Raw genomic sequence first — 23,447 nt, forward strand, 5'->3', positions numbered from 1 at the left:
AAGAAATAAATGGAAATGTGGGTATTTTTGTTTTTTCACCTTTTAAATATGGTGTATTGGTGTGATTGACGATTGCTGAAAATGGAAAATGTTGTGCTCTTTTATTTTGACATTTTTTGGCCGGATGCGTCGTCACTTTATGCTAATAGTGGTGACGCGCTCCGCTGATAAAGCAGCGCAGCAGGTAAACGGTCTCCACATGGCCGGAGGAATAACTGCTGCTCTGCTCTGCTTTTGTCCTCTGAGTCTGTCTGCTGCAACAAAAGAAAGTTACTGAAAGGAAAAGGAACAAACTGACACAACGGGGACAAACAAGAAACAATTAATGAACTACATTTAACTCATATAACAGTTCATACTGGTAACTCCAGCTGGTCATATTCTCCAGAGAGTACAGAAGATCATTTAGTCATCAACATGTGGAGAGGCTCATGAGCTGTTGTTGTTGTCTTCTAAATCGAAGCTAGTTTAAAGGTTTGGTCACCACAGAGACACTAAGGCGGACTGAATGGATCCTCAGTTGTTGTGCTGTGAGTTGGACCGGCCGGCCGTCCGGAGGGCCTACCGGGACGCCAACCTGTTGAATGACCGGGTGCTGAGCGCTCTGCTGCGGGCTGAGGACAAGTACCTGCCCGCTGCCAACTACTTCAAATGCGTCCAGAGAGAGATCGCTCCGTACATGAGGAGGATAGTGGCCACCTGGATGCTGGAGGTGAGTTAAAGTCAATATCATGTTGTACAAAGAGAACCACGTTAACTTCCTCTGCTTATCTGTGAAGTTGTTGCTGCTGCTGGTACCAGCAGCTCTTTGTGTGAGTCACTGAGAGCTGCTGCTGAAGCTAACTTCCAACCTAACTTTGCTATCAAATCCCGACTGTAGGAGTTATGTTAGTGTGCATCCAGACTGCTCACTAGCACCACTACTGGAAAAAGGGGAATTGAAGGTTTATGCATTATTTTTAAAGGTGAAAGAAATCTAACTGAAGTTGTAACTTTAACTTTCCTCCTAAAGACTCCGAGTTGCCTCTCAGGCTATCTGATGCAGCCTCGTTGATAAACAAGCTGCATTTTGGTATTTTCAGTGGTTTTCAATGGAGTAACGTTAACGTACTAGAGTTGCTATCAAATACATAATAAATGCATAATAATAAGTTCACCATGGGCATGACACTGCATGGTCCATAATGTAGATATATAATGTAGATATATTGTGTAGAGCGCTGTCGTGTGTCGGATGTTAATCAGCCTACTTTACGTTAATGGAGTTGAAAGTAGTCTTTAACAAACACCTCCTTTACGTTACTTTGTTACTATTATGAACTGTGTCCATGGGCTCACATGCCAGCTGAACTTAATTGAGTTGAATTAAAATTAAAATCCACGGAGGGTTCAAATAGATTATAGTTAAACATTTGTGAAGCTGTTAGAGCACGCGATGCCTTTGTGTTGGGGGGGGCTGAACGTGAGGGACTTCTCCAGTTGTACCTCTATTAAGGCTCCATGTCCTACAGTAAGGATCTGTATATCAGACAGTACAGGGACACCTACTGTACATCAGGGAGCATAACCATTTTTTTTTATTGCAGTCTTATTGCTTGAAGCTGTTCAACCTAGTAGATGTTAGTGGTGTAATGACTAAAGCATTCCACTGAGGATAAGTGAGGTTTCTGGTGCTTTCTTCATGGGCTACTTTTTTTTAATGTTGCAATTGCTTCCCACTACTGAAAAAGAAATGCATCCTCCTGTTACCTTTTTAGTATGGCCATATCAACAAGAAATACATCCGAGTACATACAAACTGGAATATATATCATTATATTTGCCGCCTTACCTGTTTTTTGCTGAAAGGTTGAAAACAAGAAAAAAGCAACAGATCGTCATATTAGTGAAGCTGCCACCAGCAATGTTTGATTTGAGTTGGTAATGACTTAAATTGTTAATTGTATTAATGAAATTGTTCTGGTTATTTAGTTTGTACATTTTTTTTCTGTACATTTTATGATTTTCTTATTGTCATGACATAAATGACTAAACTCTGCCATGCTCTGCCCAGTTGACATCAAACAACGATATCCATCTGAGAATAGCTAAAAATAATTAATGTTAAATGAATAAAGCAGTGGGATTATTCCTTATTTCATGGGCTAGTTGGGGATTTATATATTATTATTATTTTTATTATAATGACATTGACGAAGAAACTGTATTTAATGGTATTGTTGTCTGGTTTGTGTGTGCAGGTGTGTGAGGAGCAGAAATGTGAGGAGGAGGTTTTCCCTCTGGCTATGAACTACATGGACCGCTTCCTGTCAGTGGAACCCACCAAGAAGAGCCACCTGCAGTTACTGGGAGCTGCCTGCATGTTCCTGGCATCCAAACTGAAGGAAACGATCCCTCTCACTGCAGAGAAACTGTGCATCTACACCGACAACTCCATCGCACCTACTCAGCTGCTGGTAGGTCGCCACGCTTTGTCTTCATGGGGATGAGGGCTGAAACGATTCTTTGAGAAACTCAAATAATTTTATTTCTACAAATAATAGATGCAAATTCTTTGCATGAAGGCTTCGTTATTTTTTCCGTCCATGTGTCTGCATGCTTTTGTTCAGATCACAATATCTCAGCAGCTACTGGCCAGATTGGTATGGATTTTATGCTCCCTAGGGGAGGATTTCTAATAGTTTTCTTTTCAATGACTAAGTATCTTGAAAAAAAAAAATGAAGTTCACTGTGGACATTCATGGTCCCCAGATGAAGATTCCTAATGGTTTTGATGACCCCCCTGACCTTTACTGCTGTGCCACCTTAAAGCCCAAAATCCCCACAAGTAGACAAAAAGCACTCCATCCCCATCTTTGTTAATCCCTGCATCTGTCTGCTAGGATCACACTTGAACCTGTCCTTCTGTCCCCTCTCTCTCTGCCCACACAGCAAATGGAGCTGCTGGTTTTGAACAAGCTGAAGTGGGACCTGGCTTCAGTGACCCCTCTCGACTTCATTGACCACTTCCTGTCTCAGCTGCCTGTCAGGAGAGACAACCGGCCCATACTCAGGAAGCACGCTCAGACCTTTGTGGCTCTGTGTGCCACAGGTATGCATGGGACTACATGACTTGTGTTTTTATTTAAAGCTGCAGTAGGAAAGATTTGAGCAAATATGATTTAAAAAAAACAACAAAAAAACTTATTTTTTATAAAGCAGTCGCTGTATCATGTCAGTAGTACATGAAACAAGTAACCTGAAAAAAATCATGTGTCCTTCGGTGCTCCTTACGGCATGTGCAAAATTTCACAGACCGGAGGAAAACAACCAGTCAGAGCTGATCTGAGGTCTGCTGTCCAGCTGCCGTCTATGAGAGCCGGCTGTCAATCACTCGCGAACTCCGACCAAACGGTCAAACTAGGCAGCGCTGATCAAATATGAATTAATATTATGTTACGTTAATGCCTATTTCTCTCCTCAAATGTTTTCAGAATCATCTTGTAGTGCACGGTTTAGCTGTAAAATGAGAAAGTTTGTGACGCCGCCGCCATTGTGAAATCTGGTGAAGGAACGCCAAGTTCCGGTCACATGACCGGAGCACAGCCAATAGGAACGCTCTCTCAAAATGACCTGTGATTGGTCAAAGTCTCCCGTCACGGATTCGATTTTTTTAAAGCCTGAAAACAGAGCCATGAGGAGGAGCAGAAGTCTAGTTTTCTCTCAGAACACTTGAATTACAATATACTGAAAGGTTATTGTGGAATTTTTTCCCAAAGATGCCAAAAATATACTGCCTACTGAAGCTTTAAATAAATATCTTTGACTCTTGAATTTTGAATGTTTTGGTTCTTATTTGGTTCTCTTTATTGTCACTCGCTATTTTAAAATGTGCCATATTAACATGAAGTTCCATTATGATGCTTTGCAGATGTAAAATTTATCGCCAGCCCTCCATCTATGGTAGCAGCAGGCAGCATGGTGGCAGCAGTGGAGGGCCTACAGATGAGAATGGTGGGCAATGCCACGATGTCTCAGAAACTGACTGAACAGCTGGCACAGACCATCAGGAGTGACCCGGTGGGTACATCTGTCCAGGACATGATTAGCACACATGCTCTGACACTCACTGAACTAAGATCACTGACACTCACTGAACTAACCTGAACTCTGTCTCTCTCTCTCTCTCTCTCTCTCTCTCTTCAGGACTGTCTCCGGGCGTGTCAGGAGCAAATCGAGTCGCTGCTTGAAACCAGTCTCAGACAGGCACAGCAACCGCAACACTCGGCTGCTACCATGGAAACTAAGAACATCAGTGAGGAGCAGGACCTCTCAACTACACCCACAGATGTCCGGGACATAAACATCTGATGAGTGCTGCCAGTCATGCTGCTGGATAGAAAAGAGAAGCAGGTTGAACTGATGGAAGTGGATGGTCATCTTTTTGACAAACACAAAAACACACACGTGGCTAAGTTTCCCATGATGTGGTGTGTATTTTGGGACGTTCACAAGAAACTGGACTCAACGGCGTATCGGAACTGTTCATATGAAGTCCAGTATACACTGTGGCGGGGACCAGAAGGAGATGCGGACACCATCACGTCCAGAACATTGACGACCGTAATACTGGAATTCAGCTAATGCTGAAGGAATGGCTGAGAGAGTAATGTCTGTTAAAGTGTGGGTAACGGCTAAGAACCCACCAAAGGGTTGTTTCAAGGCCCGTCTGTACCCACGCCTCCTCTCACATTCAAACTGTGTAGCCTCAGAGACAGAGACTAATTGGTGCGTTTAGACGTTCCTGGGCCTGTATTTATCAAAAGTTTGATTTACACAAGAAGGTAGAAGAGTCATTTTCTGAAAGTAAACTATAAGAGATTTATCAAGCAACCCATTTCTACTGACGGTGAAGTGTTAGAGAAGCTCTTTAGTGATCAAATGGAAACACAACGTGGTGTTACATCCTATTAAATGTGCATTTGGAGATTTACTAGGGTGCGGCAGCGGGAAACAAGCTCATTCTGTATTATACGTTTTCCTTCACATTCCATGTGATATATATTACCTATACTGCATTATACAGTCATTTTAAAACATGTCTTTTGAAGGTGTGTGTCCTTGGCCAATTTAAGAGACCTGTCTTTATTTTAACATTTTTTAAAGGTACTGTTTGTAACTTCTTACACGTATAAATCAGTGCGGGTCGGTGTCCCATGCGCGCTCGCGTGTGGCTACGCTGTTCCAACACAAACTACACAGAAGCGCCAAAACCGCAAAGTTATATCTAGTGAAGAGCGTCTTGCAAAACAGTGTAAACCCTTCCTGCTGCAGCCTCCCGACCGGGGTTGCGGTGTCTCCCCTGTTCCTTCTGAACGCTGTCGGGAGGCTGAAGCAGGAAAACAGTATCAGCATTGATTCATGGAGAGACCTTTGTTTGGTCAGCTAACATTACTGCCAAGCAGCTGAAATATAGAGTGATATTGTGGTTTTAGCTGACGTGTGTCGCCTCACTGTTTTGAGCGATGCTCGTTCATGTCTATGTAGAGCGAGCAACAGGACGCTGACTTCCGTTGACTTAACGGCCACAGGTGTCGCTGTTAACACGCAATTTCTGTTTGATAAACACGAGCGCTGGCCAACATGTGAAGTAAGAAGTTGATTACTAGTGCTGTAATGGACAACCAAACGGTTAAAAAAAAAAAAAAAAACAGTTTGACACAGTTTACAGTATGAGCTGTAATGTTTGCTTCAAGTCATGATTGCCAACTGCCAAAAAAAATGAACAATGGTATCCACATAACATCATCAGTAATTATCAGTGAGGTTGAGGGTGCTGATCTGAGACGGTATTTGGCTAATAAATGATACCATATGGAAGCCGTCATAAGATGGGATCACTCGGCACAAAGAGAAACGTGTTGTAAACTGCCAAACTGAAACCACTGTTCTAATGTGATGCCGTGTAGTGCCTGTCTTCCACCACTAGAGGGAAGTCAGTTATTTGGGATGCAGTAGCCACCACATATCATTCTCAGTTTTGGATTGTATCATCTGATCAAGAGCAAGGATCTCTGACGTGACTTTCATTAGGCTTGGGCCACACGTCACATTGCATTTCCTGTGCACATCAGAAGCAAAAAAAGGCACAGTAACTGTCTAAAGCGTTACAAGGGATTATACGTGGGAAGACTGTAATGATAGAAGAAGCGTTTTGCTCTCCACCTCAAAGAAATGTTGAATAACGCGACGCTATTTCCTACCTTCACCTGGGTGTTATTCTCTCTGGTTATTTGATCTAATAATTAACTATTTGTCAGTTTTTCAACCGCACAGCAAGTCTTTCTGTTCTCTGGGGAAAAAGGGATAAAGCGGTACTCATTTTGTAAAGTAAGATATCAGGTGCACTACTTTATTTATTATTTCATATCACCTGACTTTACAGCTAAAATCTTCTCTATTACCATTACCAGCAATGGTCCTTGAAGGTACTAATATTTAGCTTCTTAAATAGAGGAGCCACAACAAACTGATGTACCTACAGTACATAGTGGTATGATGAACTTTCTTTTTTTTTTTTTTTTAGGGTATTGCCCTCATGACATAAGCTTGTATCAGGTTAAGCCCCATTTTGGTGCTTTTGTGTGTTGGGACGGAATGATGAAGATGAATTAAAGGAAATCTGATAACACTCTTAAAGCCTGTTGGTGATGTTTGTTTAGGCTAATTTCAAATGAAATCCAAACAGTGCATCAGTGTCTCTATTGGCTGAACGAACCCATCGGCTCGGTCAAAGTTGAACAAGGGTGAACTCTGACCTGTGAGGCATATCTGACGCCGTTATCAGCAGGACCAGTATCTTCTGAAGAATGTTACAAATCACTGTTAATTATCGTCTGGCAATGCTGTGATCAAGGTAGTGTTAGTTTTAGGCACTCAGAGAAATAACATGGGTTGGGTTTAAATTACTTGGTTAAGCGAAAGTTGTGGGCACGATTCAAAGAAACCAGCTTTGACTGTGGTTAGGAGACAGGAAGTGAACAGAAGTCTATTGTCAACAGTGGTCAAAGTCTGACAGTTTTTTTTTTTACTCATCCATCCACTCTGACGTTCCCCTTCTGCAGAGTTAGTTATTCTTTAACAATGTCACGCTATTTCCTCCTTTACCATCAAGCAAGAGTCATGATTCCCACGTCACTTTGTTACTTCAACCTTAACATCATTGTTGGACTTTTTAAAAGAAGATCTGCTTTTGATCTCAAAGAGTCTTCATCAGACCAGAAATAATAAAAAACACACTGATTACATCTGGAACTTTATATAGAAAATACACCGGAAGTTTCTTCCATCACATGATGAAATGACCAACAAAGAAAGCAACAAGAACACTATTACAACGACATGAAGGTATTAATATCATAGAAATAAAATAATACCCATAGCAATCATATCATACAGTATGATGCAGTCCCATCAATAGCTACAATTTAAAATGTTGGGCTATAATTTGTGTCTTTGTTCAGACCCTGATAGTAGGCCACTGTTTTAGTTCATGAGGCCAGTGCCCTCCGCAACCCTGAACACAGACTTTGCTCCTTATTTTCAGAAAAATACGGGCAGTGAAATCAATGATTTTACAAGGTTTGTTCTTAACTAAAGATGAAGAGTTTATGTCTCATCTATCTGGAATTTTGTAGTAGTAAATAAATGTGATTTATTGGACTTTTATTGTGAAGTCAAAGTAGTGTAACATACTATAGATGAATAAAATAACTCTGACATGGTGTATGTGGTGACTGGTGAAATGACAGTTCTGAACCACTGCAGTTATCTGGGACATAAGTCAAACTGTCAGACACCTGCATGTCATTGTCATCAAGAACTGTCATTTCCTAAGTGATTTATTAATCAATATATTGATTATAAACCACAGAATCACGCAGACTGAAGGCTGGAACACTTTTTTTTGTATTGAGTTGTTGTTGTTATGTTGTTGTTATGTAAGGGCTAATGTGCTGGTAAAGTGTTGGTCATTGATGTGAAATAAACCTCAGCAGGGCGATGCGGCATCTTGTCGGGGTTTATTTCACAACAGTGACGCACTAGCTGTTCATTATCCCGCTTATTACACGGCCACTTACTTAAGAAATCTGCCAGAGTCCGACATCAGAGCTGCGTCCATAACAACGGTCTGTTATGTGGGGGTAGTTGGCCACAAAAGTTAAAACAAAGTGCAATTTTACAGGATTTTTTTAGGAAAGAAACAAAGCAAAAGGCGTCATATGGAAGCATTTTTCCAATATTCAAATTTACAGAAAGAGACAAGAGCAAGCTGATATATGCGATGCCAAGATGATTTGAACAGCCTTAAAGCTATGATAAAATGAAAAAAAAACAGACAGAAGCAGTATATGGACACACCAGCTGTCTTTGCACTGAATGTTAATGTTGAAACGAGTTGGATGGCTGAAAATAATGACATCATGATTAGACACACTAGTGACATCATGCCTCTAAGGATAGAAAAAGTGTGTTGGTCAGTCGGCCCACCGCTTTGGACCAGACTGAAATATCTCAACAACTTTTGGGTGGATTGACATGACATTTTTTACAGACATTCATGGTCCCCAGATGATGAATCATACTGACTGTGTGCTACACACATTATATATATTATTTCTATACTGTGTGTGTTTAGTGATAACTATCCAATGTTAGCATTAAGCTAGATGGTGAATTTTACCTTCTAAACATCTGCATAATAACATGGTCACTGTGAGCATGTTAGCAGGTTGTGTATATCTGAAAGCAGCCTCACAGAGCCACTAGCATGGCTGTTAGACTCCTAATCTTTTAGAATAGTATTTATCATTTCTAGTATATACAGGAACAGAAAACTCATCCATATTTTCCAGTAAATCAGAGATATAAGGAAGTTTGAGGTTCCACCACTCTTGTTATTAGAAATGATGTATATCAAAGGTGACATGCTCCAAAAACTCCCTCCAGGGGCACCCGCTTCGAATGTCATGTCAGTCGATTGAATGGCCGTTAACAGCAGTTATCAGTGTCATAGATGTGGGTTTAGAAGAGACCTGCCGACGCTGACCTGTAGTGGTAGTAGCAAAGTAGTAAGGAAGTCAGGTGATGACTTGATGACGCTGTTCTTGGCCCGCGTGAAACCAAAAGCCAACGTTGACTTATTTTACCGTACATTTGTTACATAACTTACTTACTTATTAATAATAATAATAATAATAATAATACATTTTATTTATGGGTGTCTTTCAAAACACTCAAGGTCACCTTACAAGTCAGAGTTAAAAATAGATAACAATGTAACAATAAATAATAAAATTAACAAAACAAATTTACAGTGTATAAAATGTACAGAAGATTCGTGGGACCAGATGGATAATGATCAAAGTGAATATGCCAGTTTAAAGAGGTGTGCTTTGAGACGAGATTTGAAAGTGGAGAGAGAGTCAAGCAGGGCGGGTGGCGCAGTGAGGTGGATAGAAGAAGAAGGCCTGAGAGTGCGGATGGGTGTGTTGATATGCAGGAGTTCAGAGAGGTACCGGGGAGCGAGGTTATGGATGGCCTTAAAGGTCCATACAAGAAAAAGTGAGATTTTCATGTTTTTATGATAAAATAGGTTTAAGTCCTATATAAATACTGTGAAAGTATCGAAACGCTCTATCCACAGAGAAATACACACAGCCCGTATTCAGAAACTCTTCATTTGAAACAAGCTGTCAGAATTTTTGACCATTTGTGATGTCACAAATATACAATATTTTGACCATTACTAAGATTTAAACATAAACAATCTAAATGTGTCCCAGTTTATTCCTGGTTTCAGTGAATGTAAATAACATCTACTGACAGGAAGTACACATGAACCAAAGCTGTTGCCTAGCAACACAATTCTGTTGCAATTCCATTGCAATTCCGTCGAAATGTGCTAAAACGGAGCATTTAAGACAGAGGGTAAATACAGGCATATTCAGGCAGACAGTATGAGGAAAATAAAGTGTTTTTTGAACATTACAGCATGTAAACATGTTCTAGTAGAAACACAAAATTCAAGTATGAGCCTGAAAATGAGCAAGATATGGGATCTTTAAAAGGTGAGGAACAGAATCTTGAAATCAATGGGGTATTTAACCGGGAGCCAATGAAGATGCTGAAGGACAGGAGTGATGTGATTAATGGAGGGGGGTTCTGGTGATGATGCGAGCAGCAGAGTTCTGGACCAGTTGAAGTTTATGAATGGTCTTGAGAGGGAGACCAAAGAGAAGGGCGTTACAGTAATCAATGTAACCAGGGTGTGAACGAGAATAGCGGTACTGTTGGGTGTGAGGGACGGACAAAGGCGATTCATGTTACGTAGATGGAAATATGCAAACCGAGTGACATTATTGATGTGAGTTTGGACTGATAGTGTGCTGTCGAGGATGACACCCAGACATAAGAGTCTGGGTGTCATCTGGGTGTCTGAGGGGAGGGATAAATTGAGGAGTTGTCGATGGTAATGGAAAAAACGCCATGTCTTGTCAAGGTGGATTTGGTGCCAATGAGGAGAACCTATCACTATTTAATTTGAGAAAGTTGCAGGAGAACCAGGATTTGATTTATTGAAGGCAAGACTTAACTAACACCAAGCTATCTAAGTTACGTAACAAGCGTAGCCTACTTATTTGAACCCAAACCACGATCTTTACCTAAACCTAACCAAGTAGTTTTGTTGCCTAAAGCTTTTGTGTTTCAATTCACAACTTTAAGTTTCACTTTCACAACGTGGTAGGTTGCGGTTTGGCCCGTCTAAAGTATTAGAATGGTCGTGATTACCACTGATAATGCCCATTCAATCAGCTGATAACATTTGAAGTGGGTGCCGGAGGAGCACAATGGGGCACAGTTCAAAACCATAAACCATGAATCTATGAAAATAATGATAAGTGCAGCTTTAAATGCATTTAATTACAAATAAATTGAACTTAATTGAAATAATACAAGTAAATTACAGCCTGCTTAACTGCTCAAATAATAGTCACTTTAGATGCAACTCTGTCTCTGATCTAGTTCAAAACTAAATTTCAACAACCAGCCATTTAGATTGACAAGATGGCATCTGTTTGCTCTGTTGGCTTATTGTGAGAGCCTTCAGCACATTCTTTCTGTCTGTCTGTTTGTCTGTCTGTCTGTCCTGTTCGACAGGAAGAGGCAGAATTCTTCCGTTTCTGGCAGTGTGGTAACCTTATGTTTCTGCAGCTGCGGTTAACCACACACTGTCCACATATTCTGTTTGACATCATCACAGATTAAATAATTCTCTCTGGGAGAATGACTACATGGTAAATGGTATCTTGCTCACCTTGAATTACCACATTTTTAAACGTTGCTTAACTAAACAGGCACTGTCAAAAGGCAGAGCAAATATCACACTATGAAAGAGGCAAGAGAAGGTTGGCAGCTTATTGGTGTGAATATATCTTTATTGACAGTCAGACAGACACCAGTGCTGGAGTCTCAGAAGTCATCACAAGGAGCTGGTGCCGGTTGGCTGATAAGAAGACCGGATTTATAATGGGAAGTAAGGCAAAGGCGGACCAAAGTGCAATAGGTGACAAAGTACACACATGTATACACAAGGGTGGGAGGCTTACTCCTGCCTCCTTGTGCAGCACACACCTACATCATCAGCATGACGCACACACTGTGTGAGAGAGTAGTAGTAGTAGTCAGACAGCTTCTGTGGTGTGACAGTTGATCAGCAAACATGTCAGGGAAACTGGAAGGCAACATTTTGGTGACTGGGACCAACAGAGGCATTGGTTTGGAGCTGGTCAAACAGCTGGCAGAGGGGACAAGAGTGGAGGCTCACATCTATGCCGGCTGCAGGGCGCCTGAGGGAACCAGGGCTGAGGTGAGATAGTTACACATAAATACTTGTCATAGTTCTGTAATGCACTGCTAACACTCACACACATGCTGCTACAAACAGAAGAGCGTTAAAACTGATTGATGGCTTCTCTGTGAGGTATGGACCCTGGACCCACGCACATGAGCAAGACGTTTTAACACACCCAAACATCTAATGACCATAATCTGTCTCTACGGGGTTGTAGGGATTGTTCATCAATGAGAGTGACTAAAAAAATAACTTGTTCAAGTGCTATGAGATAATTTTTCACTTAACATTTTTCACATTTACTTCAAAATTGTATCATATTAAATTCTACTTACACAAAGTTCTGTTTGTTTCAAAAGTTATTGAAAGGTGAGGGATATATTTATTTTGTTTCAGCAATTTGTGAAAACTAATTTTATGGCTGCACCTTCTGTCAAACTGAAATTATTCTAGATGTTTTATGCATCATCACATATGTTTTCCCCAAAAAGCAGCCAGGGAAGTTTCTAATTCCCACAAACTCTAACGTAGCACTCGCAAGCTCTATTATTAGTCCAATCAGGGCGTTACCTGTTTTAGTAAGATCATGGAGCTAATTATTTTTGAACAAATATTCTATACTATTTATTATGAGGGGCCATACAAGACTTTCATTATTTATATATCTCCCTTCTAGTCTTCCGACCACTCAAAGCGCTTTACACTACATGTCAGCATTCACCCATTCACACACACATTCACACACTGATGGCAGACGCTGCCATGCAAGGTGCCAACCTGCCCATCAGGATCTAATCTAAATACTCATTCACACACCGATGGCTCAGCCTTCGGGAATAATTTGGGGTTCAGTATCTTGCCCAAGGACACTTTGATACATGGACAGGAGGAGCCGGGGATCGAATCGCGGGGTCCTCTTCACGGAGTCCGCCATGTTGCTCCACCATGTTTCTACAGTAGCCCAAAACAGGCAAACCAAACTCTGTTAACTTTTAACCCGGAGTCGATAACATTACTCGCTCTCGTCGCTGCTGCTCTCTCTCTCTCTTGCTTCACAACTCACTTCCCTTGTACACACACTCTAAGCACTCTGATCTTACAACAACTACCTCTAGAGAGGGCCATATGCGTTTTTGCGTCGGCCACTGTAGCTCTCCAACACCCTCACACGGCAGAGGCTTCAGTTGGTTGCTTTCTTCTTACCTCACCGCTAGATAACGCCAGATACTACACACTGGACCTTTAACCAAGTGCTTTGAGTTACATAACCTTAAAAAATAATCATGATTAGTTGCCATGAGCGGATATTGTAGGGAGCAACAAGTCCTCTAAATTAAATGGACGCCCCTAGCGGCAGGACCACATCATCGGCAGGACCACATCATCGGCCAGTTCCTTCCAAACCACTGCAAGGCATTTTTGTAAAGTAAAAACAATGTGTGATGTGACAACACTAAGGTTAACATTTGATTAGGTTTAGGGAAACATCAAAATTAGTTAAGGTTACAGAAACATTGTTATGGGGTACTCGTTGAAATGACTGATGCTGTCGTTCTGTCTCATTGGGAAATACTAAATACACAGTCAGTCAACATTTTGTTGATACATCCAGTACGAACATTTGGTGACTTTGCGCTTTATTAGTAACATTTGCCTGAAAATGAATTTCCTGCTGCATATTAGTTGTAAATAAATGTATAATAAACCTAAAGATTAGGAAACTGGGTTTCTCCTGCAAGCCTAAAGTTTGTATGCACACTGATAATTCAACAATATGGTGAAATCCATAAATGATGAACTAGAAAGTGCTTTGAACAAAGTGTTGAATTGGTCACAAATGCTATCCTTCATATAACAAACTAAAATCATTGTGTTTGGACCAATACATCTGTTAAAGGGGGAGCCAAATCTGAATCTCAGGAATGTCCCTGTTGAGCAAGTTAAGAGACTAAACTTGAGGGTGTAACCTTGGACAGTATCGCGGTCTGAGCATATTGAAAGGACTGTGAATAACAATGAGAGATGGTCTCTCAGTGATTGGGTGGTTCTTCAAAATGTTATCACCAAATGTAAGTCAACAAGATGTCATGTCATTTATTTTATTATATCTTATCAACTGTTGAAAGGTTTGGTCGAGCGTTACCACGACTCACATTTACATATCGTCACCTTGGAATTATAAGGTTCTTTCTGACATTTTGGTCCAAATTGAGTTACTCACATATGTGACATCTTATTAACATTATATGAAGTGTTTTTTAGTTGTATGCATTTTTGGACTTTTTATAGAAAACAAAAAGGTTCTATCTTTTTTTTTCCTCCGAATATCCAGCAACACGTGTCAATTTCCACTCCTTCTTCTTCTTGTTTACCGGTTAAACTGGTTTAAGGGACTCTATGTAAGAATCAGAAATTGCTTGTTAACAGCGACACCTGTGGCTGTCAAGTCAACTAAAGTCAGCGTCCTGTTGCTCGCGCTCGCTCTACATAGACATTAACGAGCATCGATCAAAACAGTGAGGCGACACACGTCATCTAAAACCACAATATCACTCTATATTTCACCTACTTGGCAGTAATGTTAGCTGACCAGACGAAGGTCTATCCATGAATCAATGCTGCTACTGTGTTGTCCTGCTTCAGACTCCCGTCTTCTGCAGTGTGTAGTGTGCGCGCATGCACGTGAGAGGTGGAGCGAGTGAGAACGAGCGCGGTGAGTGAAGGCAAGCAGGCAGCCAGAGGAGCAGAGCAGCATCGACTCCGGCCCTGGAGACCAAAGCTACGGTCTCCCCTGTGTCTTCTGACCGTGTTCGGGGGGCTGGAGCAGAAAGAGTTGACACTGTTTTGCCAGACGGGCTTCACTAGATATAACTTTGCGGTTTTGGTGCTTCCGTGTAGTTTGTGTTGGAACAGCGTAGCCACACGCGAGCGCGCATGGGACACCGACTCGATTTATACGTGTAAGAAGTTACAAACAGTACCTTTAAAGTTCAGTTAAATTCTTATGCAGCTTAATTAACGATCATGAGCCTTCCTTCCACATCATTTCATACGCTTTTTCTATGTCAAAACCACTGCAATTACTGACTCTTTATTTGCCTGGGCCTTTCTTATTTCAATCTCTAGCCTTATTACAGAGTCTATGTTGTTCCTTCCTTTCTTAAAAAACACTGATAACTTGCAAGCATTCCTCTCTTCTCACGCTCACATGATAACCTTTCTGTCATCATCCTCTCCATTATCTTGCATAGAGTGTATTTGATGTGAGTGCTATTGGCTTGTAGCTAGTGGGTTTAGACGGATACTTGCCAGGTTTTCTTATCGGGATCATTACTACTTCTTTCCATGCATGTGGTAACCTTCCCTCCCCCATATTCTGTTGTAAAGGCGCAGCAGCTTTCGAGAACACTCCTTCCCCTAGAAGCTTTAGCATAACATAAGGCCCTGTTCAGACCTGGCATTAACATGCGTCCTGAGTGATCTGAACACAAGTGGACAGCTCTAAGTACGTCTGTTCACACCTGGCATTAGAATGCGCCTCCACATGCGTCTTGAGTGGCCACACATAAATAAACACATAGTAAACACACGGCTAATACAGCAGATGTCGTGACGTAATATTACAGGAATGTCAGTAGTCATATCCTACATATTCGTGAATTCAGGTAGATTTTATTAACATTTGCAAAAAAAAAAAAAAATTGCAAAAGTTTATGTCTGTTCTGTTTTTATTGTCAGGGACCAAATCATTGTAAATGTTGTGTTTGGACTTACTCTCTGTCTGTCTCTGTCTATCCATTCTTGCTGTTCCCTTCAGGCCCTGAGAGACCTCGCCACTCAATATCCTGGAAAGATCACTCTAATCAAACTAGGTAATATCTGTGTACATACACTTACAAAACTGATTTATTACAAAGCACAGTGATGTCGTTGAGAAAAAAAAACTTGTTCTTGCTCTCGATTTAATAATTTGTATGCACGGACTCAATGACAACTTTCTTCTGTGTAATTTCAATGGAACCTTAGCTGCCGTTACCACAGGGGATAGATCCTGTGAGACTTTCTATTTCCACAGACTACTTACTGACATAGAAGAGAGACTGATGCATTCACACCTTTTCAACAGCTGGCTACAATGCAACTCTAACAAGGTGGTTTGAACAATCGGAATTCAATCTGTCTCGAATGCTTCTTGGCTGATTTTACGCTTAGCTTTCTGATGCGATTCACCCGAAACACATGAAGTGACTAAGACCCCATTGGCACTCTGTTGGTTCGTGTGTCTTGGGCAGATCGGATTGCTATCTGATCTCAAAAAATGTAAGTTAATGCATCCAAGAAGCATTCAATATGGATTGTAATCTGATTGCTCAAAAGTGGCAAATCCCCATCAAGTCTGCAGAGAAACATTAAGGAGTTGAACAACAGAAAAAAGACCATTGTGTACTGTAGGCTAATTGCTAATTCAATTAGACAGTGTAACCAAATACAGTTACGTCGACATCCAGTCTGTGGTTGTGGTCCTTGTAGTCCAGATGGTATGTTCTACAGAGTGAACATGAAGCACTGTGTGTTCACTTCTCAGCAGCAATCCCTCTGAGTAGTCAAGCCCGTGTTTACCCAGCATAACAACACAACCACCTCCTGTAAACTAGCCTTTGTGATTGCACGACTCAACAACCTAACATCAGGCCTCGTGCAATAACATTTCTTATCCTAAACCTCCTACTTTTTCTGTGAGGTTTGGTCATACTTAGTCCTGGAGGTGCGCATTCATGAGATTTCACCATTAGCATAGGCTAATCGATACCCCTTAAACTGCCATATGAGGCTACATTTGTGGGCAAGTTTCATATAACAATGTTACCAACAAGTAAAAAGAAGAAGTTCACCCCTTAGAGCTGCTGTGGGAAAATCAGTAAACAAGTTCAGTAGTATCAGCGGTGACACCGGAGAAAGCATTAGAGTGCAGCAGCAAAGGACGTGTTATCAGAGCAGCGCTGTACTGAGACTGAAATAAAGAGGGAAGTTGGATGGTAAAACAGACTGTTCATTTTGTATGTCTGCAGACATGTCAGATGAGGACAGCATCTCGGCTGCTGTCCAGGCTGTGACCGAGCAGATTGGGGCCGGTGGGTTGAACCTCCTCATCAACAACGCTGCAATTAACACACCGGAGACACCGGCACCGTTATCTGCCACCGAGAAAGAGGACATGATGAAGGTGTATGAAACCAACGTGGTTGGTCCATTTCTCATTGCAAAGGTTGGTTCATCTCACTCACCTCTGTGCTTTTATAGTCCGGTTTATTGCCAAATATTTCACATGCAAGGAATTTGCGTTGGTGTAGGCCTGTTGGTGCATAGACAAGAAACATAAATATAGAATAGAAAAAAGTTACAATACAAAATATATATAAAAAATACTATTTAAAATGTAATAAAATGAGAGAGCTAATACCTTGACAACATGGTCTGTAATGAGGACTTTGACAATATGGACTATAATACGTACCTGGATAATTTGGCAAGATAGCAAAAATGCACATAGCCTATAGGCTCGTAGCATAACACGTCTGACACACGGTACCAAAGATGGAGGTTCGAAGTATTTGAGGTGCTTGTACTTTACTTGAGTACTTCCATGTGAAACTTCTGCTCCACATCTCAGAGGTAAATATTGTACTTTCTACTCCACTACATTTGTCTGACAGATTTAGTTACTTTTCAGATCACAGTTTTTCATCCCCTTCCTGTCCAGTGAAAACCACGTATCTCCAGATATGTTGATACTAGGGGTGTAACGATTCATTCAGCTTATGATACGATACAATAAGATATGATACGATACGTAAGGGATAATGTACAGCGAGCTGGTCATTGTTGTGAAAGAATCCCCCGACAGGGCAATGCTGCACCCTGACGCGAAGTGGAGGGGTCTCTCATCGCCCTGAAGGGGATTCTTTCACAATGACCCGCTAGCTGTACATTATCAGTAGCAATCAGTAGCAACTTTCATAGGAATGAACGGGGCCCCGTCTCCAACACTGTATCCAGTTCTCTTAATACAACCATGCTCCTTCCGTAGGCCTTGAACAGAAGCAGGAAGAGGCTGCAGCTTTAGCCCCGGATGTGTTGAGAAAGTCTTCCTCCTTCTGAAGCTAAATAAACTCTTTTAAAATCCTCTTAGAACAGCTGGAAAATGCATCGTCTTTTTGTTTTTCTGACACCATGAAAAGTTGGCAATCATTCTCACAGAACAGCAACGCTACAAACATATCATGATCTTATATAATATGAGTCATTGCTTTAGCTTAAACTCGCCAAAATTAAAATGCAACATACACATTAATGCAGCAGCAGTGGAGTATTTTCACAGTGTGGTATTATTACTTCTACTGTAGTGAAGAATTTGAATACGTCTTCCACCACTGGACCTGGATGCGTACAGATCCTGGAGGGACGGCAGATTGCAGCCAATCACCGTCTCTGCAGAGTGCATGATACGCTGCAGCCTGTCCTTGAGCTTGACAGCAGCGTGCTAGAAGGTGATGGAGGAGGTGAGGATGGACTTTATGATGGCGGTATAGAAGTGCACCATCATTGTTTTAGGCATCATCATGTATCTACGTCACTGCTGAGGTTGTAACAGAATATAAAACAATACAAGAAAAAGTAAAAACAAAAGACAGGAACAGGTAAGCACATTCAACCGGCTACACCAGAACATCTAAAAGGAATGAGAGAATATACCCAAAATATGAAATAAGTACATGTGTGCATAAAAGTTGATACATACGGTACATAAATTCAATTAGTAAATTCAGATGGTATTAATGCAAGTAGTTTTGTCAGTTACAGCATGAAATGCATTGTACTGACATACACACCACATCACCTCTCTCTCTCTTCAGATGTTTCTTCCACTCCTCAAGAGAGCTGCAGAGATGGACTCACCTGATAAAGACAAAGGTAATGAAGTGGAAACAGCTTGAATCAATGTGATTTATACACATAGAAATGGACAAAAATTAGCAATTATTTATATCACATGTTGCAAATTACATTCTTAGTATCATTCCTAATCATCATGATGTAAGCCTCTTTGTCTCTCTCTCTGTCTCAGGTGATAAAATGTCGTGCAGGAGGTCGGCCATCATCAACATCTCCACGCTCATCTCATCCATTGAGAAATGTCCAGAAACCTTCGCTATAGCACAGATGTACCCGTATAGGATCAGCAAGGTACCGTTGACTTACCCAAAATCTAAATATGATATTTGAAATAGAACAATTTAAAATAATAGCACTTTATCCCAACTTGTATTTTTTTTTTTTTTAATCTAGAAGAATAATTTCTGGAACATTAAAGGTGTTAAATGTGAGATTGGGAGCATTTCTGTTGCCTCCGCACTGCTCTCAACATGGCGACGACTGAGCCAGCAAACGGTGCTAACAGCGCTAACAGTGTAAACACTGGCAACAGTGCTGATAGAGCTAACAGTTGGGGGGGGGGGGGGGGGGGGGGGTAAACACATGGTATACACTTCCTGTCTCCTACGTGGGCATGGTCATGGCGGTCATAGACGATTGAGAGTCATAAATTCTTGTCGCGACTTGGCCATGACATATGTCAGACTACACGTCGATCCCCTGTTCCGATAATACACACTCTCCCGGCACCGCCGTCTTAATATACGGGCTCACCGGGGCTCAAGCCCCCGGGCCCGACCATGTGAAGGGGCCCACGAGGCTCCGGGGGAAATAATAAAAATATAATTCACAGGGAGAAGCGTAAGCGGGCGCGCAGCGGGATGCTCCATGCGCAAAGACGCAATGGCGGTGGTGTTTTTTACTCCGACACAAACTAGATTGATCAGCAGATGCGCTGGGAAGGTCCGATGACATCATTCTGCATAATAAATAGCCATGTGCTTCTGTTTACAGCTGTGTGCGTCTCTGCTCAGCCGGTCAAATTCACGGCTGTGACGGAACACGTTGTGGAAAGCAAAAAAAAATCAAACATGCTAGACTTTCTGTCGGGACGTCGTGAGGCGTCCCAGACACGGCGTCGGTTGTCATGTGCTATGACACACTACACAAGATAAAACGATTGATTTTTGCACGAGACACTCATTTATCGTTCCCGGTCCCCTACGACGGCCGTGTCGGGCTATAATCGGGCTGATATTGTGTAGTCTGAACCGGCCATTAGACACAACAACATGGGAAATATGGTCGGGGTCTAAAAATACCAAAATGACCCTTTAATGAGTTAAAGTGTGAGTGTTCAGAGCCTTTAAAGTAAAGTAAAAAGTAAATCAGTTATGTGGAGTGTCTCACTATATTTATTGAGAGTTTTATATGACTACAGAGACTTGGGATGATCTGGATGACTACCCTTTTTGCAGTAAGGAGTCTGTCCCGGGTACATTACTGCTCTCCATGCACACATCATGTGCACGTCCACTCTCACAGCATTGATTAGTATGCTGATGGCATTCAGCTAGGCTACATATCTTGCTGGCATTAACTTGTAGCACACAGCAGGGAGAGCTAATTACGTGACTGTTGGCTTCCTTCCACTGAAATGTCAGAGTAAACCATGCACACGTGTACCAGCCAGGGCCCTGGAACTGACACACCTAGATGGAAAGCAGCCATTAATCTTAGGTACACCTGTGTTTGGCAGGTCTATTCTAAAATCCTCATGTAATCAGTGACGGGAAGATTTATTATACATTTTACTGTTCAATTATATTTTCTATGAATTTCATCTGCCTACTTAATGGCAAATATACAGTTTTAAGGACTCCAACCTGTCATTCTAAATAGATAAATGAATCAGAAAACCTAATTTAACTGGTGACATTGCTCTCACACAGTTGCACACTTTGTACTTTTTCACTTGTCATTTAAAGTGGTGTTGATTTTGGCGGTTCATGTGGACAAAAGCGGTAGTGTTTCTGGACGACAGACTCCTTTAAGAAGCTCTGCTCCTGGATCCTTATATAAGTTATGCTAAAGAATGATATATTTATTGTCATTTTTTAACAACAAAGCTTCTGTCCTTTCTGCTGTTGGTCGCCAGGCTGCACTGAACATGCTGACTCGCTGTCAAGCTGAGGACTTCAAGGGACACAACATCCTGGTGACAGCGATCCACCCCGGCTGGGTCCGCACTGAGATGGGAGGAGAAATGGTGAGGCGATGGACAGTTTAGAGAGAAGTACCGCAGACCTTTTAAATACATAAAGCTCATTTCAGCGGGTTTGTATGAACAAAAAAAGCTTGAACCAACTAAGTCTGTTCTCTGCTTCTGATTCCATAATGTGAAGTCGCTTCCTGGTTGAACTAGCCCAGCTCTTTACATGGCAGCTCCCAGTATCAATCAGTGGTGGAAAGTAACTATGTCTGTATTAGACAAATACAAAATGTTGACCTGACCAAAGTATTTTTGGTTTAATAAAAACTAATTCCCATCAGCCTCAGCTGGACTTTGTATTTAGTGTTAACTAGAATGGCACTCGGAGAGCGCAGACCTCCGCTAAGGTGCCCGAATACGATTGCCCCCCCTCTCCGTGGCTCTCTGCAGATACATAAACCACCATCACCACACACTGCTAGTGGGACAGAAGTGACGATTGAGAGGGATTATTTTTTGAGTCTATAAATGTTTTTTTTAAAGAAAATTCCTGCATGGTATACCTTGAACTGTTTATACCACATTTTAAGCAAATATTATGTCATATTATATAATATACATACAAATTTTTACTAACAGCAATACCAGATCCAAAGACAAACTATTTTCCCCCAATCTCAAGTTGCAATGTTGTTTTAGAAACAAGAACAAAATTGTCAAATTGCCAAACTATAATTCAACCAATAATAATTATAATGATTTATGTAAATTTTTTACAATTGCAGGTAAAAACAAACATTTCATTTTGAGCTTCTCGGCACTTGGTAGTTTCCACTATCCGCCCTCTTCTCTAACAAAGAGAAATGCTCTCCCCTCGTCCTCAAATGATCCTAAAATGGAGACTAGAGTGCTCCCTTGTTTTATGAATGAAGCGTCACAGGAGTTGAAGCAGCCGCGCTGTGTGTGTTTGACCAATCAGCGACAGTCATCCCTACAAACCCCACCCTGAAAGTTCCTGCACTTTCAGAAAGTACTACCCCTGAGTTCCTCAAAAGGACCCTAGTCTCTGGGGAAAGTTCCTGCGGTCAAAAAGGGGCTCATGATGCCCCTGTATTTAGGCCCCGCTTCACATGATTCCTAAATAACAGTGAGGCTATGAATAATGCAGCTGTCCCCCCCACATTTCATTTCTATTGACTGTCCTCTTTCCTGTGTTTGTTTGTCTCGTCTCCCCCAGGCTCCTTTGACCACCGAGGACAGCGTGCTGAGCATGCTCAGTGTGATGTCATCACTCAGCAACAAAGATTGTGGGATGCTTCTGAACTGGCAGGGCAACGCAATCCCCTGGTAGAGGTCACCATGGCAACCACCCCGGGCTGACCACACCAATAATTTTTCTAATAAATATACACCAATCAGCCGTAACGTTAGGACAGCTTGGGCACCCTGACCGGTCTGTGGCTATGCAGCCCCATACACTACAAACTGAGATGCACTGTGTGCTCTGACACCTTTCTGTCGGAACCAGCATTAACTTTTTCAGCAGTTTGAGCTCCAGTAGCTCTTCTATTGGATCGGACAACACGGGCCAGCCTTCGCTCCCCACGTGCATCAATGAGCCTCGGGTCTGACCCTGTTGCCGGTTCACCGGTTTTCCTTCCTTGGACCACTTTTGGTAGGTCCAGACCACTTTAGACCGGGAACATCCCACAAGAGCTGCAGTTGTGGAGATGCTCTGACCCAGTCGTCTAGCCAGCACTATTTGGTCCTTGTCAAAGTCACTCACATCTTTACGCAGGCCCATTTTTTTCTGCTTCCAACACAAAGTTCAAAATGTTCACTTGCTGTCTAACATATCCCCCCCACTGCCAGGTGCCATGGTAACGAGATAATCCATGTTCTTCACTTCACCTGTCAGTGGTCTTAATGTTATGGCTGATCGGTGTAAATAACAATAATAATAATATACCTGGGTGATGCTGCCACGGCAACATCCACCTTTGTCTGACATCTGGGAGTTAATGTAGTCTCTAACTTTGATGTAAAAAATACATTAGGAAAAACATCTTAAGTCACATTATTGAAATTAATTAATTTTAAGTTTTTCTAATTGCAAAATGAAAACTGTATACCTCAAGTTGCACTAAACCTGTGTAGTACATTAAAAGATCAGGTTCAGATTCCAAGTCCATGTTAACACAATACTCACACGGCCACATGTATGTTATTGTATTGAGAGTTATCATTTCTCCTGGCCATGAAGCAACTCTTTCGTAGAGTGACTCCACAATAATGGATAGGGGACAAAATACACAGCTCTCGTTCTGTGTAAAAGATAATATGAGGCTTCAGCAGTCTGAGTTCAACAAATCAAGGGGGTATCTTCCACATTCACAGTTGTTTTAGTCT

The 23,447-nt window shown here is 41.6% G+C and overlaps 2 protein-coding genes across 2 annotated transcripts; both read left to right on the forward strand.

The window, feature by feature from the left end:
* Window positions 1-508: 508 nt before the first annotated feature.
* Window positions 509-5,130, forward strand: LOC119486086 (G1/S-specific cyclin-D1-like). The gene is made up of 5 exons (XM_037765947.1): window positions 509-712; window positions 2,241-2,456; window positions 2,932-3,091; window positions 3,911-4,059; window positions 4,186-5,130. Exons 1-5 carry the CDS (start codon window positions 509-511, stop codon window positions 4,348-4,350), a joined length of 894 nt encoding a protein of 297 aa, XP_037621875.1. The 3' UTR covers window positions 4,351-5,130.
* A 6,441-nt stretch (window positions 5,131-11,571) lies between these two features.
* zgc:158868 (uncharacterized protein LOC791147 homolog) lies at window positions 11,572-22,674 on the forward strand. The gene is made up of 7 exons (XM_037765971.1): window positions 11,572-11,908; window positions 15,711-15,765; window positions 16,963-17,159; window positions 18,808-18,865; window positions 19,020-19,138; window positions 20,985-21,095; window positions 22,276-22,674. The coding sequence occupies exons 1-7, from the start codon at window positions 11,762-11,764 to the stop codon at window positions 22,387-22,389; spliced, it is 801 nt and encodes a 266-aa protein (XP_037621899.1). The 5' UTR covers window positions 11,572-11,761; the 3' UTR covers window positions 22,390-22,674.
* Window positions 22,675-23,447: the final 773 nt, after the last annotated feature.

Source organism: Sebastes umbrosus, chromosome 4, assembly GCF_015220745.1.
Source record: "Sebastes umbrosus isolate fSebUmb1 chromosome 4, fSebUmb1.pri, whole genome shotgun sequence".
Taxonomy (NCBI): Eukaryota; Metazoa; Chordata; class Actinopteri; order Perciformes; family Sebastidae; genus Sebastes; species Sebastes umbrosus.

Coding starts and splice junctions, on each gene's coding strand:
- LOC119486086 (XM_037765947.1), top strand. CDS start 509: ATGGATCCTCAGTTGTTGTGCTGTGAGTTGGACCGGCCGGCCGTCCGG. Junction 2,457..2,931: donor TCGCACCTACTCAGCTGCTG/GTAGGTCGCCAC, acceptor CTGCCCACACAG/CAAATGGAGCTGCTGGTTTT. Junction 3,092..3,910: donor TGTGGCTCTGTGTGCCACAG/GTATGCATGGGA, acceptor GATGCTTTGCAG/ATGTAAAATTTATCGCCAGC.
- zgc:158868 (XM_037765971.1), top strand. CDS start 11,762: ATGTCAGGGAAACTGGAAGGCAACATTTTGGTGACTGGGACCAACAGA. Junction 18,866..19,019: donor CTCACCTGATAAAGACAAAG/GTAATGAAGTGG, acceptor TCTCTGTCTCAG/GTGATAAAATGTCGTGCAGG. Junction 21,096..22,275: donor CTGAGATGGGAGGAGAAATG/GTGAGGCGATGG, acceptor CGTCTCCCCCAG/GCTCCTTTGACCACCGAGGA.